Source organism: Netta rufina (assembly GCF_964035555.1).
Source record: "Netta rufina genome assembly, chromosome: 1".
Classification (NCBI taxonomy): domain Eukaryota; kingdom Metazoa; phylum Chordata; class Aves; order Anseriformes; family Anatidae; genus Netta; species Netta rufina.
This window is the reverse complement of record NC_140123.1, coordinates 176,063,663-176,084,357: the sequence shown is the minus strand read 5'-3', so window position 1 is coordinate 176,084,357 and position 20,695 is coordinate 176,063,663. Positions and strand designations below refer to the sequence as shown.

Below are 20,695 nucleotides of genomic sequence, written 5' to 3'. Positions count from 1 at the left end.
AGAGCCCCCACCCCTTGGACAGAGCATTGTTTCTCCCCACCATGTGGAATGGAGATAACCCTCTGTTTCTTTGTGGTAAGCTACCAACCAAATCCATTCTGGCAAATCTGACACCCAATGTGATTTGTCCTTTTCGATGCTGTTTATGAGAAGTCAGGACGGTCTTCTGTCAAAATTGATAAGTGAGAAGACAGTGGGGAATGCAATTTTATTTGTAACAGCACAGCTGCCAGCAGTTCCAGCTTGTTTACATCTAGGCTGGCTCTGTCTTGCTCCATAGCTTTTCTATTTCCATCCAAATAGCCCCCAAGTACATTGTGGATGTGCCTGTCTATGTAAAATCTGCATAAAAGAACACACTGGGAGTGTTAGAGAAGGAAAAAAGAACTTACTTCTTTAGGTTCTTTTCACAAGTCAAGAACATCAGTAGCTTTAAAAGCAAAATCTTGATCTTTACCAAATCTCCATTTTCATTTACAAAATAGCTTCTAAAACTGAAATGTAATCTGCTAAAATCCTGTGATGCTTATTACCTGCCATGGTGAAGGTGCCTGAGGAGGTAAGAGCTTAGCTTTTTTGATGAAAGCATTCTTTCTCCAGTGGAAGTGGTCAGTGTTTGTAAATTAAATCCACAAACATTTAGATATAAGTTTATTATTTGTGGAAAAAATGCAAGAGGATCCTGCAGTGACATGTGAAGTGGAGGGCAGTTTAATTACACACTGCTTCACTCTGAATACTTCTGCTACATATCCTACAATTAGCCTCCGCTACATAGGCATTAACATATTTCCTGGAAAATCCTTTTGACAAGGAAGCGTAACTCTTGATGGTCTTGTGATAGTTCCCAGGTCTATGAAGCCTTTGTTTGCCTGCTATATAGCTTGCCTTCAGTCTGGCAGTCCCAGAATCCCAGGCATTTTTGATCTTTTTTTATTAGTGCACTTTAGAAAGCTGCAGTCATAGCCATTTCTTTTATACAATCTCTCCTGTGAGCTGTTTCTTTATCATAGCCCATGCTATACACACAGGTATCGGGGAGGTGAAGTTAAGAGGTTTTTTTTGTTTTACTGATGTAGCTTTTGACAGGTGAACTTTTTCAGCAGACTAAAAATTCTTGTTTCATTTTGCTATTTCTGCTATTGCTGTTATTAATAAATAATTGGTTTCCACATGGTTTACCATTCAAAAGTATAGTCCCAAGATGGCTGTAAATGTCTCTGCTCTGGTTTCGTAAACTGTGGGATCATCAGACACTTTGTGTTCTCACTATAGATGTGAAATATATATCTACATTTTTTAGGAGCGGCAATCATGCTCTTAATGAATTGTTTGATGATTGCTAAGGGAGATTCTTCTGCAGCGTGACTGACCTGCCTGGCACCTACTTACATAGGTACATATACACACATGCATAGATACAGGTATGCACACAGTATTTAACTATATCTATACACATGAATAAACAGACCCACTCCCCTCCACACAGACACTTGAAGATACATGTAAACAATTAAATATTTAACACCTCTCAAATCTGAATACAAAATAACTAACTTAAAAAGAAATTGCTTTGTTAATTGAATTTTGGTGGCACCACAGGCTCTCTTCATCTAAACAGGGATTAGTAGCCCTTGAGGGGAAAAAAACATAGTATTTAATATAATTGATGATTTCTAGTGATACTAGGATTTGCACATCTTTTTCAGACTTTCATAAACTTACTTCTGGTCATTGTTAAGAGATGTTGCTGTTAAACCTGCGTAACTAAGAAAGATGGAAACATGATTTGGGGAAGTATAACGTCATACTTCTTTGAAACACCAAGCTTCTCTTTTAAGAGTATAGTCTTACCTGTTGTCCATACCCTGATTGATTGTATGTGACAGTCACATTTCCTGTTGCATGGAACAAATTCAGAGGTAAAATAAAAGACATTTTAAAAGAAACTCTGAAGAACACCATATATTCTACTGCTGGGGCTTTTTGTTGTTGTTGTTTTTGCAAACCCAGGCTGTTGTTTCCTCTTTTTTATACCCACAGTCACTTGCAACATATGCTTTTATGTAACATGTAATACCATTCTCATCGCTTCTGAACTTGAGTTAAATTTTCTTTGTAGAAGCTCCACTGTTAGCACTTCACCCTCCTAGGACTTCATTAGATTGAACTGTTAGCCTGTTCCTGTAAGAATAGAAGGATAACTCTGGTATTATTTATTTTTATTTCATGAGCACAATTGTGCCAGTGATGAAAAGTGTGGGGCATTATGAAGATTAAATGTTATAGAAGGTAGCAACATAAATGACTGGTGATTTGGCAGTCTGGATAAGGTGTATCCCTCTAGCAACATGGAGAATAAAACCAAGAAAGTGAATATGATTGGTGATAGAGTGCCAGGATGTTCTGCCATTTTGAGCTCTGCCTGATAAATGTCTGGGTGCTCACCATCATTCCTAGGAATGAAATATAAAGTGCTAAAATGGGATTATTAAACAAAATAATGAGACTAGGAGCAGGCTTTTCTTGGTTTCCATAGTTTACGGAAACAACTAGAAAGAAGCTGATAAAATCAATCTGACTTTGCTAGGATGACCTTCTTATAGTAACCCTGACTGAAAGTGTAGAGAGCAGCCACAATTCAACTGTGCGTATAAACTGGATGTTGATCTCACCCGTAAAGATGTCAGCACAGGAAGATACTGAAGAATGAACTTTAATTTTAAGGTGCCTGTAGTCCCTTTGCACTTCTGTTTGATGCTTCAGAAGAATAACACTATTTCAGATGATTTTTTTTTTATTTTTTTTTTTAGGTATAAACAGTTTATTAAAATAAGTCAGACCTTAATGTACTTTCTCAGTTAATTCTTCATTGATCTGTTCTGTAAGTACTCTGTTCTTGGTCTTTTCTGCTTCATTCACTCAGTTAATCATTCTGTTAATTATGCCATTAACAAAATGAACATTAAAACAGTTACTTGGATATTACTACAGATGAAAAGGAAAAGCAGAGATAGAGACACATATTTTCTTATTTTGTTCAATTACATTGTTTTTGTTCTTAAAATTTATGGAAAATACTACCCTCCTTCACCTGGGGTTATCAGATATTGGGCGTACTCATTGCGTTCAATAAGCCTTGATTTCTTCTGAAGGTAAAATCAAGGGTACAATGTAGAATAACTAGCCTGGTACTAAGATACAACTTTACAGATGCTTATGAAAAAAAAATGAGGAAACAAGATAAACTGTCAGCTAAACCTTGTTAATTTAGCATTTGCAAACTTTTAGGTCATCCCAGCTGTGAGATAAATTGTGTAAACCCTTTGGAGCTCTGCCTGATAATGGTCTGTAAGAGGATAAAACATAAAGGTGTTTCAGTTCACACCTAGAGTTGCTTGAGAATATGCACGTGGCCACTTGCTGCAATTTAGAGATGGGCAATAATTCACTAATTGGTGATACCTGTATTGTCCTGGGTGGCTATGAATATATATATATTTTTTTCTCTGATATTGCAATAATAGCAACTAGTAACATTTTGTAATCTTATTTCAATCCAAGAGATACTAATAATCATCCTACCATACAGAAAAACTGCTGACCCCACAGAGACCTCCATGTACTGCCTGACTCTGAGTTCTACTGTTTTAGTACATGTTATTTTATTGTGGGCTTGAATTTGGAATTTGTCAGCTACTTTAAAGATTTGTGCCAAGACTCAGCTTTTTCGTACATTTTAGGATAAAATATATCTCAATTCTATCATATGTTTCACCACACAAGGACTTTTTCAAAAAGACTGACAGCTTTTTATCTTTCTTCTGGTGAAGTAGGAATCCTCCCACAGGCTGTAGCGACTTCCCTTTCTAAAAGCTATATATGTAGTGTTGAGTTGGCTCCTAATTTAAAACCTGGAGATTTCATTCTTGTAAATACCAAAACTTCCGCTTTTTTTTTTTTTTTCCCCATTCAGAAATAGTTGTTCCAAGGAGAGAAGGAAGAGAGAACAGGAGCACAGTGTTTTGGTTTTGCAGACTTTTACAGGTTTTTAAAGAACATATAACGAGCATTTTCAACTAAAGGTGATGGAGTTCAGTGGAACAGGGTAGATGGTAGTTAATGCTAAGAGATGAAATATTCAACTGTGTCATAAACGGAATGTGTTTAGGATTCTCCAACTTAACACGTCAGAAAAATACAATCCCTGAACTATGAATAACAGGTTTTAAAATATCATATTTCCATTACTGTAAAGCATAACACTGATTAAAATTAATTTCATATTTGACTACATATTGTCTGTGAGGTAATTTCTTCATTGTAGGGAGGACTTAAAAATTAACTGAAATGATCACAAGCATTTTGTGGGTGTTGTATTTTGATTCCATGCTGCCCCCTCTAATGGTGTTAGCAGTGTTCAAAGGATGTGCTACTCAGTTATACCGTACAGGTGAGGGGACCACAATAGCTGATACAATTCTGATAGTCTCTTGTTCCTTCTAATAGTGTGCAACGATTGCTATACAGCCAGGGAATACTGGAAGGACATTGAGTATTTATACTATTACTACAATGCTTCCCAAACACTCTGTAATAATTTATTTCTTTATGTTTGTAGTGGGTTTACGTGGCAAGGTTTTGGTAGCAGGGAGCCATAGGGGTGGTTTCTGTGAGAAAGATCTAGAAGCTGCCCCATGTTTGGGAAGGGCCCCATTGTTTTCCAGATCCGAGCCAATAAGCGAGGTTGTTTTTCGCCTCTGTGAGAGCATATTTAAGACAGGGAAAAAACGCTGCGCCACACAGCAGCCGGGAGAGTGAGAGGAGTGAGGAACAGCCTTGCGCCAAGGTCAGTGTAGAGGGAGGGGGAGAGGTGCTCCAGGCGCCGGAGCAGAAGTCCCCTGTGGCCTGTGGTGAGGACCATGGTGAAGCAGGATGTCCCCCTGCAGCCCATGGAGTACCACGGTGGAGCAGGGTTCCATGCTGCAGCCCGTGGAGGAGACCACGGTGGAGCAGGTGGCCCTGCACCGACGGAGGCTGCCGCCTGTGGAAGACCCCTGCCGGAGCAGATTCCGGGCCGGACCTGTAGCCCGTGGAGAGGAGCCCACGCAGGAGCAGGTGATCTGGCAGGAGCTGCTGCCCGTAGGGGAGCCAGGTTGGAGCAGTTTTCTCCTGAGGGATGGACCCCGTGGTACGGACCCATATCTGGAGCAGTTCTGGAAGAGCTGCTGCCTGTGGGAAGCCCACGCCGGATCAGTTCATCAAGGACTGCATCCCGTGGGTGGGACCCCACAGCACAGGGGACGAGAGTGACCGAGAAGGAGCGGCAGAGAAGAAGTGCTGTAGACTGACCATAACCCCCATTCCCCCGTTCCCCTGCGCCGCTCGGGGGGAGGAGGTGGAAGAGGGTGGATGGGGGGGGAAGGTGCTTTTGGTTTTTTTTCTTTGTTTTCTCACTTCTCTCGCTTGTTAGTTGTAGGCAATAAATCTTACTATCTCCTTATGCCGAGTCTGTTTTGCCCGTTACAATAATTATTGCGTGATTTTCTCGTCCTTATCTCAATCCTTGAGCCCTTTTCACATATTTTCTCCCCATTCCTCTTTGAGGAGGGGGAGTGAGAGAGCGGCTGTGGTGGAGCTCGGCTGCCCACTCGAGCGGAACCACGACAATGTTATACTATCCTTGTGCTGTTTGCATCACAGTCTGTTTCCATAGATGAAGAAAACAAGTCACAAAAAGCTATGTGAAGTGCCTACACCAAAGCAGTTACAAATGAACATGGAATAGATTCCAAATTAGTCTCTAAGATTTGTATTTAAGTTATTGAACTTTATTAATATTTAATGCTATGTTCCATGCATTATTGATTTTTGAACTTATATCAGGAAATGCTAATGTTGTGAGAATTTCTGATTCATCAAAGCTTTTGTTTAAGACTTAGAAAACTTTTGGAAACCAATGAAAAGTGCATCCTACAAGGAAAGACTATAAATATTTTTCAAAATGATGGTGAATTTGAGAAAGTAGGGAAAATTCTTTTCCCCAGTATAAAACATCTTCCAGGTAAGAATGGTAAGAATTTCAAATGTGTCCAGTAATCTAAAATGCATACAGTGATTTTTCAGGGGAAAAAAAAAAAAAAAAGAAAAAGTTTAAATTCTGGAAATGGGTCTGCATGTTTCCTTATACAAAGAAATTGTAAAGGGGATCTTGTTTGTTTGTTTGTTTGTTTGTTGGTTTTTTTTTTTTGGTCTACGTAGTATCTGGAAACTTCCATTCCTAGGACACCATGATGTTTGGATATGAGGTTTGGATATGAGGTAGCTAAATGTAGTGTTTCCATTTGTCATACTATAAGATAATGTTGAATAAATGATTAAGTCTTCTTAGTTAAAATAGTCTACAGTAAATACAGCAAACTGGTCTTAGTGAATTTCACAGTCAGAAAGTCATGAGTGGATGGAAATGAAAAATGGACAAAAAATGAGACAAGACAATATTATAGGGTCCATCAACTGGACGGTAAACCCTTTAGAGTTAGGGTAGTGTTATTCTTCTTAAACCTCCTTTGTACCAGAGCAGTCCAAGAGCTGTAGTTCTTTGTAAAGAACTCAGTCAATGTCTTTACTCATTCTGTGGATACAGTAGGTCAAATTTAACACAAGTGATACTATCACAAAGAGTGTCAGCAATTCCCCCAATCCACTCATTCTCCTTCAGTTCTTGGTGGGGGACATGTCAGATCTCAAGTTTATTCCAAACTTCAAGACCACCCAGTTGCTTCCAAACACTGGAAGTACTTATTTATGGGGTTTAAGAAGCTCCAACCATGGAAAAAGGATAGCTTGCCATCCATTGTAACTAATTTATATTAAGCTCTAATTTCTTGTTTGATTTAGCAGCACACAGAAGTGTAAGAAGACGGGCAAATGAAGGATTGGAGGCTGAGAGAAAGGAAAGAGAACAAAGTGGCAGCAGTAATAAGTTGCTTCATAGAACCATAGAACATCCCAAGTTAGGGATAAGAAGGGACCCACAATGATCATCAAGTCCAGCTCCTAATTTCAGTAGTGCTGAGCTGTATGTATGATTTATACATAGTGAAGCAGTCACTTTAGTAGATGGGATTTCTTGCTTACCAGTCAGTAATTACTTTACAGATTTTTATAGGCGTGATAACAGAATGGTTTATAATGTGACAGTAAAAAGAAGGTGATGCAGGGGCTATGTGAATATGGGCATTTACTGAGATTGGAAATGCCTGGGAGGAAATGGGAGAAAAGGGTGAGTGAAGCTGCTGCCTGTGCAAATACAGGTGAGGGATCACTTTGGAAAAGAGCGAACAGAGACAGGCTTTGAGGGTGAGGACAGAGGGTTGTGTCTGTGGAGGGAGTGCCGTGACGGGACGGAACAGGATGAATGGAGATGAGAGGGGCTGACAGGCAGTGGTGAGGCAGGAGCAGAGCTCAGCCACAGTATAAATGGGTTTAACAGGGAGTAAACAATCCTGACAGGAAGTCAGGAGGATTCCAAGATGTGCATGGCCTCCCAGATGCCACAGGCAGAGTGATCAGCAAGTTAAAATGGGGCAAAGTAAGCTTTCCACGTGTGCAATTATTCCAGCATAGGGTTATTGGATAGATAACTCGTCAACATCTTCTGGGTGCAGTGAGAAGAAACTTCACCAACCTCCCTCTTAGGCTGTAATCTGTTTTCCAGAATGTGGCAGCAAAATGTGAGGAGTTCTGAGTTGTTTTTGCCCCCAAAGGGCTCTTCAAGAAAAGCCAATGAAGGGTTCATGCACCACTTTCTAACAGGCTGTCAGCTTTATTCATTGTAATCTAGCTTTTAGTAGAAAGACTTAATATAACTTCAAACTGATGCAAACATTTACCAAGGTCTCCTTTAATATTTCTTAACCATTTTCAGCTATTCTAGGAAGCCAACAGGCAGTTAGGTGACATTTATAACCTACTTCTCTACCACTTGAGAGAAATGATGGTATTAACCTAGCTTTCCCACCCCAAAGAGGTGACAGCTCCATGTTTGGCCTTATGTCTCCTGGAGCTGACAGCCTGTAAACTGGTTTTCCCATGACTGAAGCAAAAGATGGCCTTTAACTGTGAGCCAGAGGCTACAGCCACTAACTAATCCATTGCTTTAAAGAACAACCAACATAACTAGTTTTCAGTCCTTCAGGAGCATGACCTCTACCCTTTGTTGTCTTTTCGATGTCTGAAGAAATGGACTACCTTCTAAATTTAAATCCTCTCTTATTCTAATTTCCATGTCTATCTTTAAAGAGTTTTGCCATGAATTATTTTCTTAAAAGTATTGTCTTCACCATTGCAAAGCACTGAGTTATTGTTCTGCCCACACAGAGGAAAGAAGCAGCAAGTCAAAGATTTAGCAATTTGGCATTGCTTTCTGTCACTTGGCAGCGGATACCTTCATGTTGAGAGGCGGCTGCCCCCAGAGTGCCCAAAAGAGGGGGAGGCTGTCATCTCCTGAGCGCTCTCCTCAGTCCCTCTCTTTCCACCATCTGTCTGTCAGCACACTTCATGAATCCCCAAATATTATTTCTCACAGATTTTTAAAATGCTGAAATCTGAAGACAGTTCAGTCCCTACATGCTCACACACAAAACCCCAAACCTGAAGCAGGAGAAAATGGCTAGATGTGTGTGTATCTAAAGGGATTTAAAAGGAGATCACATCCTTACAATATCATTACTGTTTCTTTTTTTCTTAAGGCTAGTAGGGAGGAAAAAAAAAAAAAAAAAACAAACAAGCAAACAAACAAAAAAAAAAACCACCTTGAAAACATCTGTCACAAAATGAAATGTCAAATGCTTCTGACCATGATGGTCCAGGTTCTGTCGTGTCTCTGTTGCTATTGTTCTCTTGAAGTTGTTTCAGATGTGTATGTTAGCCACCAGCTAAAGATTGGGCTTGTGGACTTTAGATCTTAGAGATGATGTAGTGTTTTATTAAAAGATATTGTTAGCCCCGAATGTGACCAGAATATGCTGTGTTCTCTATAAAAAAGATGTCCTGAGGTTAGTACTGCAGATGTGCAGTGGAGAAAGGGTACTTATTTGGAATGGTTTCTGTGCAAAGCAAGAGACCTCATCCAACTTCATCCTTAGTCTGAATGAAATATTACTTGAGTGTGTTCTTGAGTCTAGACTGAAAAACTTGAAATGTTTATCAGGCAGTTAGCTTTGGTCCCCAAGAACTAATGTGGGTATCTACAGCTTGTATGTGGCCACACACTGTCAACGAACTACACCTCGCACAGTCACTTAGGAAAGGAATAGTCCCAAGAGTACTGAGTACGGATCTCAGCTCTGAGCTCTGTTACAGGGAACAGAAATGAAGGCTGTGGCAATGCAAGCACTGTGCATAGCCAGGTGTGCCGTATCCCAGTCAGTGGATATTTGTCACTGGTGTTTGTCAGCAGCCAGTTCCCAGAGAGGGTTTTAGCAAACCTTCTTCATTCCTAGGATGGAGCCTCTAGAGTTGCCCTCATTTTCCTTCACTTTCATGCCCTAAATGGTTAAATTATTCTGCTCATTGACTCAGCACACGCTGAAAGGATTCAGCTCATTTGCGGCCTGAAACATTTGTCCAACTTTATAATAACAAACATTTTGAGACAAATCATCCACAAGACCATCAAGGTCATTCCTGACTGAAGAAATTACGCTCAGAACTGTCCTCGGGGTCCCTGACCAGCCTCAGCGCGGGGAGAGGGGAGGTGGTGCTGGCAGGACAATGAAAGTCAATGGATTTCAGCTCATGAACAGCTTCTCATTTGCCTTGATTTAAAGGTCCCAGTCTCAGCCCTTTATGGTGTATTTAGGCTTCCTTATAGGCCTCTAAGGGACTGCAAGCTTCTTTATTCCTTAAAAGTATACCTTGTTGCTGTAATTGAAGCTGTTTTGTTACTGTAATTCCTCCCTAATATTACAGTTCTAGTCAAGTGTTCTTTCCCTCCGGAGGCATCAATTATTATGGGTTTTGAATAGGCCTCCCTTCAGTATACATATTTTCACTCCCAATGCCAAAATCAGGTTACTGTAATTCTCTTCCTTAATAAAATACTGTCCCATGTTTCTTCTTTCAAACTTCTTTCATGTATAAAGCATGTACTGGCGAATAATTCCACTTCCTACCACATGATAAGCTATTTAAAGTGTCTGTCATACTTATGAAAAGCTAAAGAATACTACAAATTTCATGGTATTTTCAACACTTTCTTAGTATCTCATTAAGACATTGAATATTCAAAGTCCAGCAGGAAGTTTATAGAGTTTATGCATGTCCTGAACCTGTGTAGATTTGTGCATTGGTGAGAGAGCAGGGGATCAAGCCCAGCAGTGCACTTGGTGAAATGTAAACTGTACGGGGTTCGTTGGCTAACCTAAGTCTGTGACCTGGGGGTTTTTCAGTAAATTGTGGCGTTTTGATGCTTGGTCCCCACACATCCGTTGGGCAGAGTCATAAGCCCTCCCTGCTGTGTGCCCATTTGTATGTTGATCTCTCTGACATCTCAGATGATGGGGAGGGACAAACTCCTTATCACAACAGAGAACCAGAGTGTAGGTCTGAGGAAAAAACTGGACCTGTGGCACAGCCAAGTCACTATCACTAACTTACACATTCAACACCTGAGTGGCAGTGCTTTCTGGTATTTCCTCAGATGTTTCCTCTTCCACACCAGAAGAAGTATGTGCTTGTGGTGCATGGCTGTTGCAGGCAGGAAGGGATACATCTTCCCTCCCCACAACCCAGCACTGGGCTCTGTTTGCTGCTGCAGGAGAACTGGATAGAACAGACACAGTGGTGCCCATGTGCCCTGGGAGAGACTTGTGCTAGAGAGGTTGTCCTGATGCTTGCTGAATGTGTGACTCTGCACTGTATCAAGTCTGAAAAGTGGATTGTGAAGGATTCTATTGTCTCTTTGTCTCTCTCTCTCTCTTTTCTCTCTCTCTCTCTCTCTCTCTCTCTCTTTCTCTCTCTCTTTCTCTTTCTCTTTCTCTTTCTCTTTCTCTTTCTCTTTCTCTTTCTCTTTCTCTTTCTCTTTCTCTTTCTCTTTCTCTTTCTCTTTCTCTTTCTTTTTTTTTTTTTTTTTTTTTTTTTTTAATGGTTATAAGAAGCAGAAGCTGTTAAGCTCCAAATGTCATCTACAAATTCCTTTTAAATACCCATATCAGCTGAAGTTTTCCATTTGCAACCAAGCTAATACTCTGTGTTATAGGATTCATAGTGCTTTATTGCAATTATTTGCTTCACAGTGTTGAAACCAAGTACAGCTTTCCATTTTTGTGAATGATTCCCCTGTGAAACCCTAAAGATGCTTAACTCAAATGGGTGTGTGTAGTAGTTATCATTGCGCCATCTGCCCTAAAACTTGCACTTTTCATGAGACGCCACTGCTGGGACATCTGGCACTAAAAATATGTTTTCTACATCATCTCACAATTGAGGAGGATGCCATGGCTGTTCAACTCCACAGGAGATTCCTTGAAGCATCCTTCTATTACCTAACAACTTCTGCAAGGAAAGTATGGCACTAAGCTGGCTGGGGAACAAATAATGATATTAATGGAAGGCTGTGGTTTTGCTTTATGTTTTAGATTGCAGTTGGAAAGGAGTGTTGGTGGTGTGATGGATTGATTGACATGTAGCCAGCCTGTTCTATATCCTATAAGTCAATGATTGGCGTGATAGGACTGAAATGACTATGTAATATACTGTAAGTCAGCTCCTATTACCCAAAAGCAAAAAAGACCTGCAAAATCAATGCACATCCATATTTTTCAATTAGGCATATCTTCCTGAATGATTTCTGCATAGCTTGAACCTGTGATATACTGGAATTTCCTTAATTCACAGAGTATTTTTCCCCCTAAAAGAAGCACACAAAATAATGTGTCTTGAGGCTGGGCAGTTACAACAAACTTCTGCTGTTTCTCAGATACATCTTGATGTGTAGGCATGAGGTTTGCCATACTGAGGAAGGACTGTCACTTCTCCATGGCTGGGCAGGAGGGAGTTGGTGACTCGGCACTCCTTTGTGCCACGTAATTTTTTCCAGCTTTGGCAAAAGACATCATGTGAGGCCATGTGCTTTCTTGTAGGAGGTGGAGCTGTGCCGCATTACCAGCCAGGAGAAGCTGGGGCTGACTGTCTGCTACAGAACTGACGACGAGGAAGACACGGGGATCTATGTCAGTGAGGTAAAGACGCGGCACTGAGGAGGAGGGAGCACATCGGGAAATGTGAGAGCAAGTGCTCTGTGACCAGGCTGCAGAAATGTCGGCTGGCAGCCAGCACATGTCACTTCCAATTCATTTAGATTATCAGTTTAAATTATGTTGCCCAAGTACTGTAATTATTACTAGCGCACTTCTCTAATCTGAATGCTTTTAACTAAAACATCACAGTTAGGGAAGTGTAAAGCAGCCTGAGCACGGCTGGAATTTTGAAATAAATTTGCCTTTATGGGGGAAAGTAGGCAGAGTTTTTAAGGTGAAAGCCTGCTCCACACCCTGCTTGCATATCCCCCCACCACAGCCTCAGTAATCGTAACAGTGGATAATCCTTATTCTATTATTTGTGGTTTCGGTACAGTTATGGTATCACAGACATGCCACAGGTGGATGAAGGGAGTAGCCTGGGAGGGAAATATGTCAGAAAGACTGATCTCTCCTAATATATGTATATATATATATATATTTATTTATGTATTTATTTTTGGTCAAACAAAATATGGAGTACTGGATATTGAGATGGGTGGATCCCTCCGTTTTTCATTGATGTACTAGGAAAACATGATATGCAGCACATATCACAAGGTGTTAGTGTTTCACAGTGTCAGTCCAGAAGGCTTCCAGTTAATTCTCTTTGAGTCCCACCTTTGGGACTCCAAGAGGGTTGTTTCCCTGGATAAAGCAGAACTCTTGTGAGCCCAGGCTCACTGGTGGTTGTCCTGAATGAACTGGATTTCCAATAATTTGAATTCTGAATTCCCATAAACTTTGTCGCTTTTGCGACATGTACCAAATTCTGAATGAAGATCATGGACAAAGTGAATCCGTAGAGAGTTTTCTCCTACTTAACAATAAACAGGGATGAAGAAAAAGTCACTCATTTGCAGGTTAGCAGCAATGCCAAAGAAGCTGAAAAGCACAACCCTGGAACTAGAGTAAGGAATTAATGTAAAACCACCCAAGAACAAGTCTTTCAACAGTTACATAGGTGTGGCTGTTAAAGTTTATTTGACCTTGTAAGGAGAAAGAAAATGCAGGAACCTCCTAATACAATCCAGAATTATATCTGAAATGTGATGTTTTTCCTGCATGGTAGAAATTTCTCAGACCTTTTAAAGTGAATGTAATTATGTTGTCTTTTGTACTTGATTAAACATTTAGGAATCATTTTTTTTCTATGACAGTTCACAAGAAGAAAATAATACCTAACAGCTGTAGAGGACGTAACCTGCAAACCAGATGCTAAACTCAAATGCTTGGTTTGAAAAAATAGCTTATGGCATGATGAAGCAAAATAATGATTTAAGATAACCATCAACTGAAAGGTGATAGATTGTATTGCCCTGCAATGAACAGTAGGTCATTGCTCAGAGATGAGCTATAGTGACTTTGATAAACTGTTAATAGAGCCCTAAATATCTATTTAGGTTAAAAAAAAATTAAAATTAACTAGCTTAGAGCAGAAGCTTTATACAGAACCTGTGAATGATCTATACAAAATAAATCCTTTTCTTTTTTTCCTGTTTCCTTGAGAACTGCAAAATTCCAGAGGAAATAACAGATTGAAAACTGAAGCAATCATTTCACAGTAAATATTTTCATGCAAGAAAAATAAGCCTGCTTCTCTCCCAAATACAGGCCCATTTGTATGGAGGTATCAGCTGCTGCAGAATAACCTCAGTCCATAGTGAACTTCAAGAGCACAGGGACTCTGTTGTTAATTCTTAGTGCTCTGACAGCTGAAGGTTAATGCCTGATGGTGGCATAGAAGAGTATTAATCTGAAAATCATATGCTCCTGACCCCTTCTGTCTTTAGGCTTTTATCTGAAACAAGATTATACAATTATTTAAAAAACGGTTGAGTTCACAGGGCTGTAAAGGAAGGTTTAAATTACCTCTGTACAGAGTAAAAATGGCACTTTATTAAATTCAGCAGCACTGATTGGCTTCTGGTAAAAATATTTTAATCTGCTGTTACTGAATATTGTCCTGTGCAGGTTGATCCAAACAGCATTGCTGCCAGAGACGGACGGATCCGTGAAGGAGACCGTATTTTGCAAGTATGTGACAATAGACTCTTTCCTAAACTCTTTCTTCAGACGAACATGCAGTGCTGTCTTCTCTGTGGACTGTTAATGAGGGAAGGTAGTTCTCTTTGTTACTGTGATCGATGAGAAAATCCATGTCTGTCTGTTTTTTAACACAATAGCTGGGAGCTAGAGCGCACGTATTGAAAAATGAGAATGACAAACTTGTTCTGGCTCATGCCCTTATATCCTGTGTCTTTCTTTGCCGTATTTATTAGCAAATCTCATTTTCTCTGTGTTCATCTCAGTTCGTGTCAAATTCTAAATAGGGATCCTGCAAACATAAATACAGGTGTCAGAAACTTGCTGATCATTCACCGATTGCATAAATTTGTGTAAGCCTAACTCACGCTGAGCATTGATGGCAAGAGTTTTCATACAAAAGACATGCTGTTCATAAAGGATGATCTTGAATGTACTTGAGCAGGGGTTTTACTAGACTTTTGTTAATATTTTCTTTCCTCCACCAAAAATACACTGCTTTTCTGAGTTCTTGGCTGATCCACCATCTTGGCTTTTTTCTTCCCCCTTGGTTTCTATTGATCTTCTCATTTAGAGAGCTGCCCCTGCAGCTATCCTGCAGATAGGTTTGTGCAATAAAGCACAGCGCCCGTAGGCGAGGTCTGGAAGAGGGAGGGAGGGCAATGTCACTGTGCAGAGAGGAAAATAGCTGGAATGGCAGTAGGTTTGTGTTCTGAACTGGCAGTGAATACTATGTTTTGAAGTAATGACAAAACAGATACCAAAATCAGTAAATTGGAAACTGCTCTATTATATCATTTTAGTTCTGGTTTCCAGTCAATTTCCCTTTTATTTTGTCTTTTTTGTGTGTGTGTGTGTTTTGTTTGTTTGTTTGTTTTGTTTTGTTTTTCACTGAAGTCCCAGAAGTAGCTCCTGGTAACGACAGGTTGTTTTTCTATAAACAGTTCCATAATGGCCTTTCATTAATACTTGCACATGTGCTTTCTGGTTGTCGCAAGCTTAGCCTGTTCCTTCCCATCATTCTTCTCATTTCTGCAGGAAACCTCTTTGCTGAAGTACCTGTAGCTATACTTCTTACCCTGGTATCACCTTAGGGATTGTAGCTAATCTCCCAAGCACAATAGGATCTAGAAGCTGGTTTACCAAAGTGGCCCATCTTTCAGAGAGGAAATAATAAGTTACATTTTAATGCCGAGATTCACTCAGGGCTGCTGGTTTATTCTCTGTGCAGCTGAGGATGTGAAAATGTTGTCAGGTGAACGATGCTGCCCACCAGAAGACACAAATGCCATGGTGCGAGGGGTGATGGGGCTGTGGGACCACGTTACAGACTGAGAGTAGGACTGGAAAAGTCAGTGTGCTGTCTTCTGTGTCTTGCTATAGAATATCCATTATATCCATCGAAGGAACCAAACAGAATATAGTGGTATAAGTCATTAAAAAAAAAAAAATCTTGTTTATTTGACCAAGTAGAAACCACTTTCATTCTTCCTCTATGCACTTTAAAGTAAATAGAGGGTAGATTCATTTCCCGCTATTTTCCTTTCTTTCCAAAAATTTCTGCATGAAGTGGAAAGCCAAGAGCAGTTCAGGCAAACATTCTCAAATTCCTAATGAAATTCATTTCAGTTGTGAGTAAAGACTCCAGGGGTGAGAGAAAGCATAGGTAATTCTACTGTCTTTTTGTAGGCTGGAGCATTTCTTTAATGTCAGTGCTGATATATAGCTATGAGTTTGATCATTAAAGTTAACACCCAGAGAGTTATGTGGGGTTTACTTTCATATCTGAAAACACATTGACCCTCTATCTACTCTTATTGATGAGATAACTCAGAGGAATAGAAGCTGACAATGCCATTACAGGGGATTACACTGAGGCTGGGAGAAAGACGACTCCCTAAGCATGGGGGCATTTTCTGTGGGCAGCAGATGGCATTGGTTAAGGCTGCGGGGGGGGGACAGGGGCAGGGAATACTGTTTTGTGTATTTCTCAGAAAATTACAGCAGATTTCCTCACAAAACTGGAACTATCCCCTTCTCATTCTCAAAAACCTCACACCTCTCCTGTCACCTTCACAGCCTCTTAAGCATTGAGAAAAGTCTGAGTATTTCACATCAAATATTATGAAGTCAAGGGAAAGGTTTTATGAGGACAGTCCTAGTGATACTTACCTAAATTTCTGCCATTTTTAGCTTTGAACCTCCAGGCTAATAAACGGTGTCTCCAGGGCTGAGCTGTTCTATGGGACAGGCTGACATCCTGCTTGTTTCCCAGTGACGTGCTGCTGCTGTGGGGACAGCAGGGCTGTGGTCTCTGGGGTGGGAGAAGGGGCAGTTGCCCAGATGACAGGACTTGCTGAAGCAGCCACTGTGGCTTGGGGTATTTGGACAAGTTGGAGATCTGCTTGTGGCTCTCTGCAGCTGTGGTGTTGCGTTTGGGATTAGGGCAGCTCTGTGTCACCAAATAATTGACTGGTCTCCTACAGACCACAGTTATCCTTTCATGAAGCCAGTGTAGTGTCTCAGACATTTATTCATTGCCAGTTGGATGTCCAGGGTACACAGGGTTTTCTTTAATCTCAATTAAAGCTGTGATTTTGTCTCAGAGTTTTCAGGCCAAATATGCATGCAGAAATAGGACTTGCTCTTTTCAAGCCAAAACATTCCTGCTACTTTGAAATTGAACCCTTGCAAGAGATTAAATATTGGGCAAGGTTTTATTTCCCCTTAATCATAGAATATCCTGAGTTTGTTCTGCCTTCCAGTTTTGTTTTCACCCATTTTCAAATAGACCTTTTTTTTTATTATTTGTTTGTTTTGTTTTGTTTTGCTGCCACAATGAAAACAATACAATTCTGATATTGGTTGGACAAAAGTAAATACATTCAGAAAATACAATTCATATTTGATTCCCCCTAGAAGGGGTTTTGGACAATGTAAAACGTGTTTGTTATGATGTAGTCATGGATGTGGCTGTTCCGATGAGGTGATGGAACAGCAGAGAGATAGCATGAAAAACACAAACTGCTTTTATTTTGATTATCCTCTTGTAAGGGGGATACGTATGTTTTGTGTGGCTCTGGATACTAAGCTGTCCACACAAATATAAAATGATTAAATGGAGCAGCAATAAGCAGTGGCCTGTAAGTATTGCCTGGTGAGAGATAATGCTGCAGCTCTCTAATTGGCTCTGTACAAGCACACAGTGTGACTGATTTCAGCTGTGGTATTACCAGTCTTGCTTCCACCAGCACTATTATCTCAGAGTGACACTTCCATTACTCTGAACGGAGAAAGATGAACGTCACCTGTCAGGGGCTGGTTAATTGTGTTGCTAGATGTATGTTACCAGGGCGCAGGTTGGACATTTATGAACATAACTGCTTCCTCTGATGTCCGCCATCCTTCAACGATCGATATGGCTCTTACAGTAAGCGCATAATTGAGTGAAGGCACTTACCACTGAGGGGCTGAAGATGAGCCCGTTGTGCAAGTTTCATTGTCCATACATTCACCACAAATGAGCTGATATTTGCCCTTTATTGTGTGTTGCTTTGTGGAAATAGAAACTAATGTGCCACTTTCATTTGTTTTCTAGATTAATGGCCAAGATGTCCAGAATCGGGAAGAGGCAGTAGCATTGCTCTCCAGCGATGAATGCAAGAAAATTGTGTTGCTGGTAGCAAGACCAGAGATGCAGGTTAGAGTAAATAGATGCACTGAGCCAAGACCTGTGTTATACTGTACATTCACTATCACCGTAAGTAATGAACTGCTGAGAAGTGGGAGTGCCAAGGTTCCTGACAAAAGGAGGAAAAAGATAATTGCAGAGCTTTGCCCCCTTTTAGCCAACAAAGAAAATAGTATGTTATTACCAGGGCTTGTTTGCCCAAAGCTAAACAATTCCTTTCCAGCAGACAAAGTAAGCAGATATACAAATAAAGCTCAGAGCACTAATATGGTATTAGTAAAATATGAAGTATAACTTGAACACTGTGCATTACTTGTTTGATGATTCTTTTTTGTTCTGGGAATAAACTTCCCATGCTTACCTCAGTCATTTATATGAGCTTACACAAAGCTGTAGTTTTTCACTGCTGATGGCCCTTTTTATCCCATGTACTTGTAAGCAAGCATGTTCATTTATGTGACAGTTATGGGAATTTCACTACAACACCATTCACGAGCTCTGGGTCTAATTGTTTTCAAAGAGCCCTGGTCACAAAAAAAAGGTTGTACATTAAAAATCATATCTCAGGAGGTACATTTTCAAAATCTTTTAGGAATATTTCAATGGTATTAAAAATAAAATTATGCCATGACAAGAATATTTTATGTCACTGCAGGGGGAGGTGTTAGGTTGATCATCAAACTAAGGAGAGGTAGACTGGAAGAAAAGTACTTTTTGTACTTCCCTTTATATTCTGTTTATAAGCCATTGCAAAACAAAAGAGACATTATATTGTCACTGTTCTCTCCATCTGTCAGCAATTCAAGCAAAGTTGGTTATGTTGTCATTTGTCTCTCATGCTATTGATCTGATATTTCTCGGTCTCGCTAGCTGCATACTCTGTATAAATTAAATTGAGTAAGTGTAATTCAGTGTCACTTGGAATCTCTACTTCAATCCAGTACTTATATAAGATTCACAATTTCAGCATTCATTTCCTTTATGTTTTTCATCAATCTAAACAGCTCCCATAAAAATGATGACAAAAAGTATAGCAAAAAAAAAAAAAAAAAAAAAAAAAGCTATGCACCAGTTTATATTACAAAATTGTAGCATGCATTGGAAGTTCCAGAAGTTTTGAAAAGCTTTTTCAATATTATTCGTAATGATTTTTATGATTTTTCACTAAGATTTTTTTTTTTTTCCTGTGGGGATAAGAGACCCACTGACTGATAAAATGCTTGCCCAAGGAAAGTTAGTTGTCTGTATTTATTTAGATTGGTGAACATGAAAAAAATTATATCAATATAAGATAAGGAACTACTTATCTCTATCAGTGTAGCTTCCCATGTAGATGCCACTTTCATATCACACAAAATAGTGTATTTTGGTTTGTGATTTTTTTTGTTGTTTAGCTTAATTTAGCTGAAATTGTGTTCTGAGAACATAATTAGGCAAAACTGAAGAAATAGCTGCAGTATGTCAGAAATCATGCTGTCCACAACCTGATACCAGGTAGCTGTTTTGCTTTGACTCTGGTAAAAGAGAGAAGGATTAAGCAGGCTTTTATTTTTAGATAGAAAATGGTAATGGCAGTATTGCAATCTCGAAGGCCGACTGCTGAGCACATTCATTCAGAAACGGAAAAAAAAACTTCTTTGACCATTTATTTGTGCACTGAATACTGATGGATAATTAAGTTCTGAAGCAGAGCACCAGAGGAGCACATAACCTGTTTAATATGGAAACAAATGGCACAGGCATGTGCATTCACATATCTGTATGTGCGCAGAATGTATGTAGTGCGTGTGTATGCTATGACATATATTATTGTTATTCTAAAAACTGTAACATAAAGATTCACATTAAGTTAGGCACAGGGTCTACCATGATCAAAGCAGCAGATTTACCCAAGTGAGATTCATCTTTCATCCTCCTGATTTGGTTATCTCTGCAATTTCATCAAATGTGAGAAATTAAATTGCATCCTTTATGGTAGAGAAAGACTGTGTTCATGCTTTCCCTGGAAAGCATGAAAGGGGAAAAAAAGGCAAGCAAGTACAATAAAGCTCCAAAGGTTGTTTGGTCTTGCCACATAAACCCAATGCAGGGTTGCGGAGAAGAGAGAGGATATAAGAACTTGACAGAAAAGACAGTGTCCCCTCTTGTCCTTTTGCAACACTATCTTCACCAAATGTCGAAGTATTATTTTACACTTAGGGAAAAAAAACAAACAAACGAACAAAAAAAAAGAAAAATCATTAGAAGCTTGTTTCCAGGCACACTCAAAGAACAAAAATAACCACACTTCAAGTCACTGCATCTGTCTGTCACCTTCCTCTGTTTGTTTGTTTACCTGGAAGATCAATGGGAAAACTGCCGTAGAAATGCAACACAAGGCATCTATCAAGGATGCAGCACTAGGGCACAGCACTGGGGTGGAGGTTGTTAAAGGAAAGAGCCCAGTTGTCTCATAGCCCTATTAGTAACATTGCCGCTCTTTTGGTGCTGTGGCTCTTGGCGGTAATGAACATGACAGCTTCAGGATTATGCGCTCTGCCTTTCATACCTTTTGAAAAGAAATAATGTCTGTGCTGTGCAGTCTCCTTCATTATGAGAGAAAATCAGTCATACTGTTTCAAGAAAGGATAAAAGGCCTGAGAGTCCCATTTTTTTT

At 39.9% G+C, this 20,695-nt stretch overlaps 1 protein-coding gene across 2 annotated transcripts in view; it reads left to right on the top strand.

The window, feature by feature from the left end:
- PDZRN4 (PDZ domain containing ring finger 4) overlaps window positions 1–20,695 on the top strand; it is a gene marked incomplete at both ends in the record, with an annotated part of 247,058 nt that overhangs the window by 217,724 nt on the left and 8,639 nt on the right. For both annotated transcript variants that reach the window (XM_084306361.1, XM_084306362.1), the window contains 3 exons: window positions 12,147–12,245; window positions 14,277–14,339; window positions 17,947–18,048. In XM_084306361.1, coding sequence (XP_084162487.1) covers window positions 12,147–12,245; window positions 14,277–14,339; window positions 17,947–18,048 — 264 coding nt within the window. The remainder of the gene's footprint in view (window positions 1–12,146; window positions 12,246–14,276; window positions 14,340–17,946; window positions 18,049–20,695) is intronic.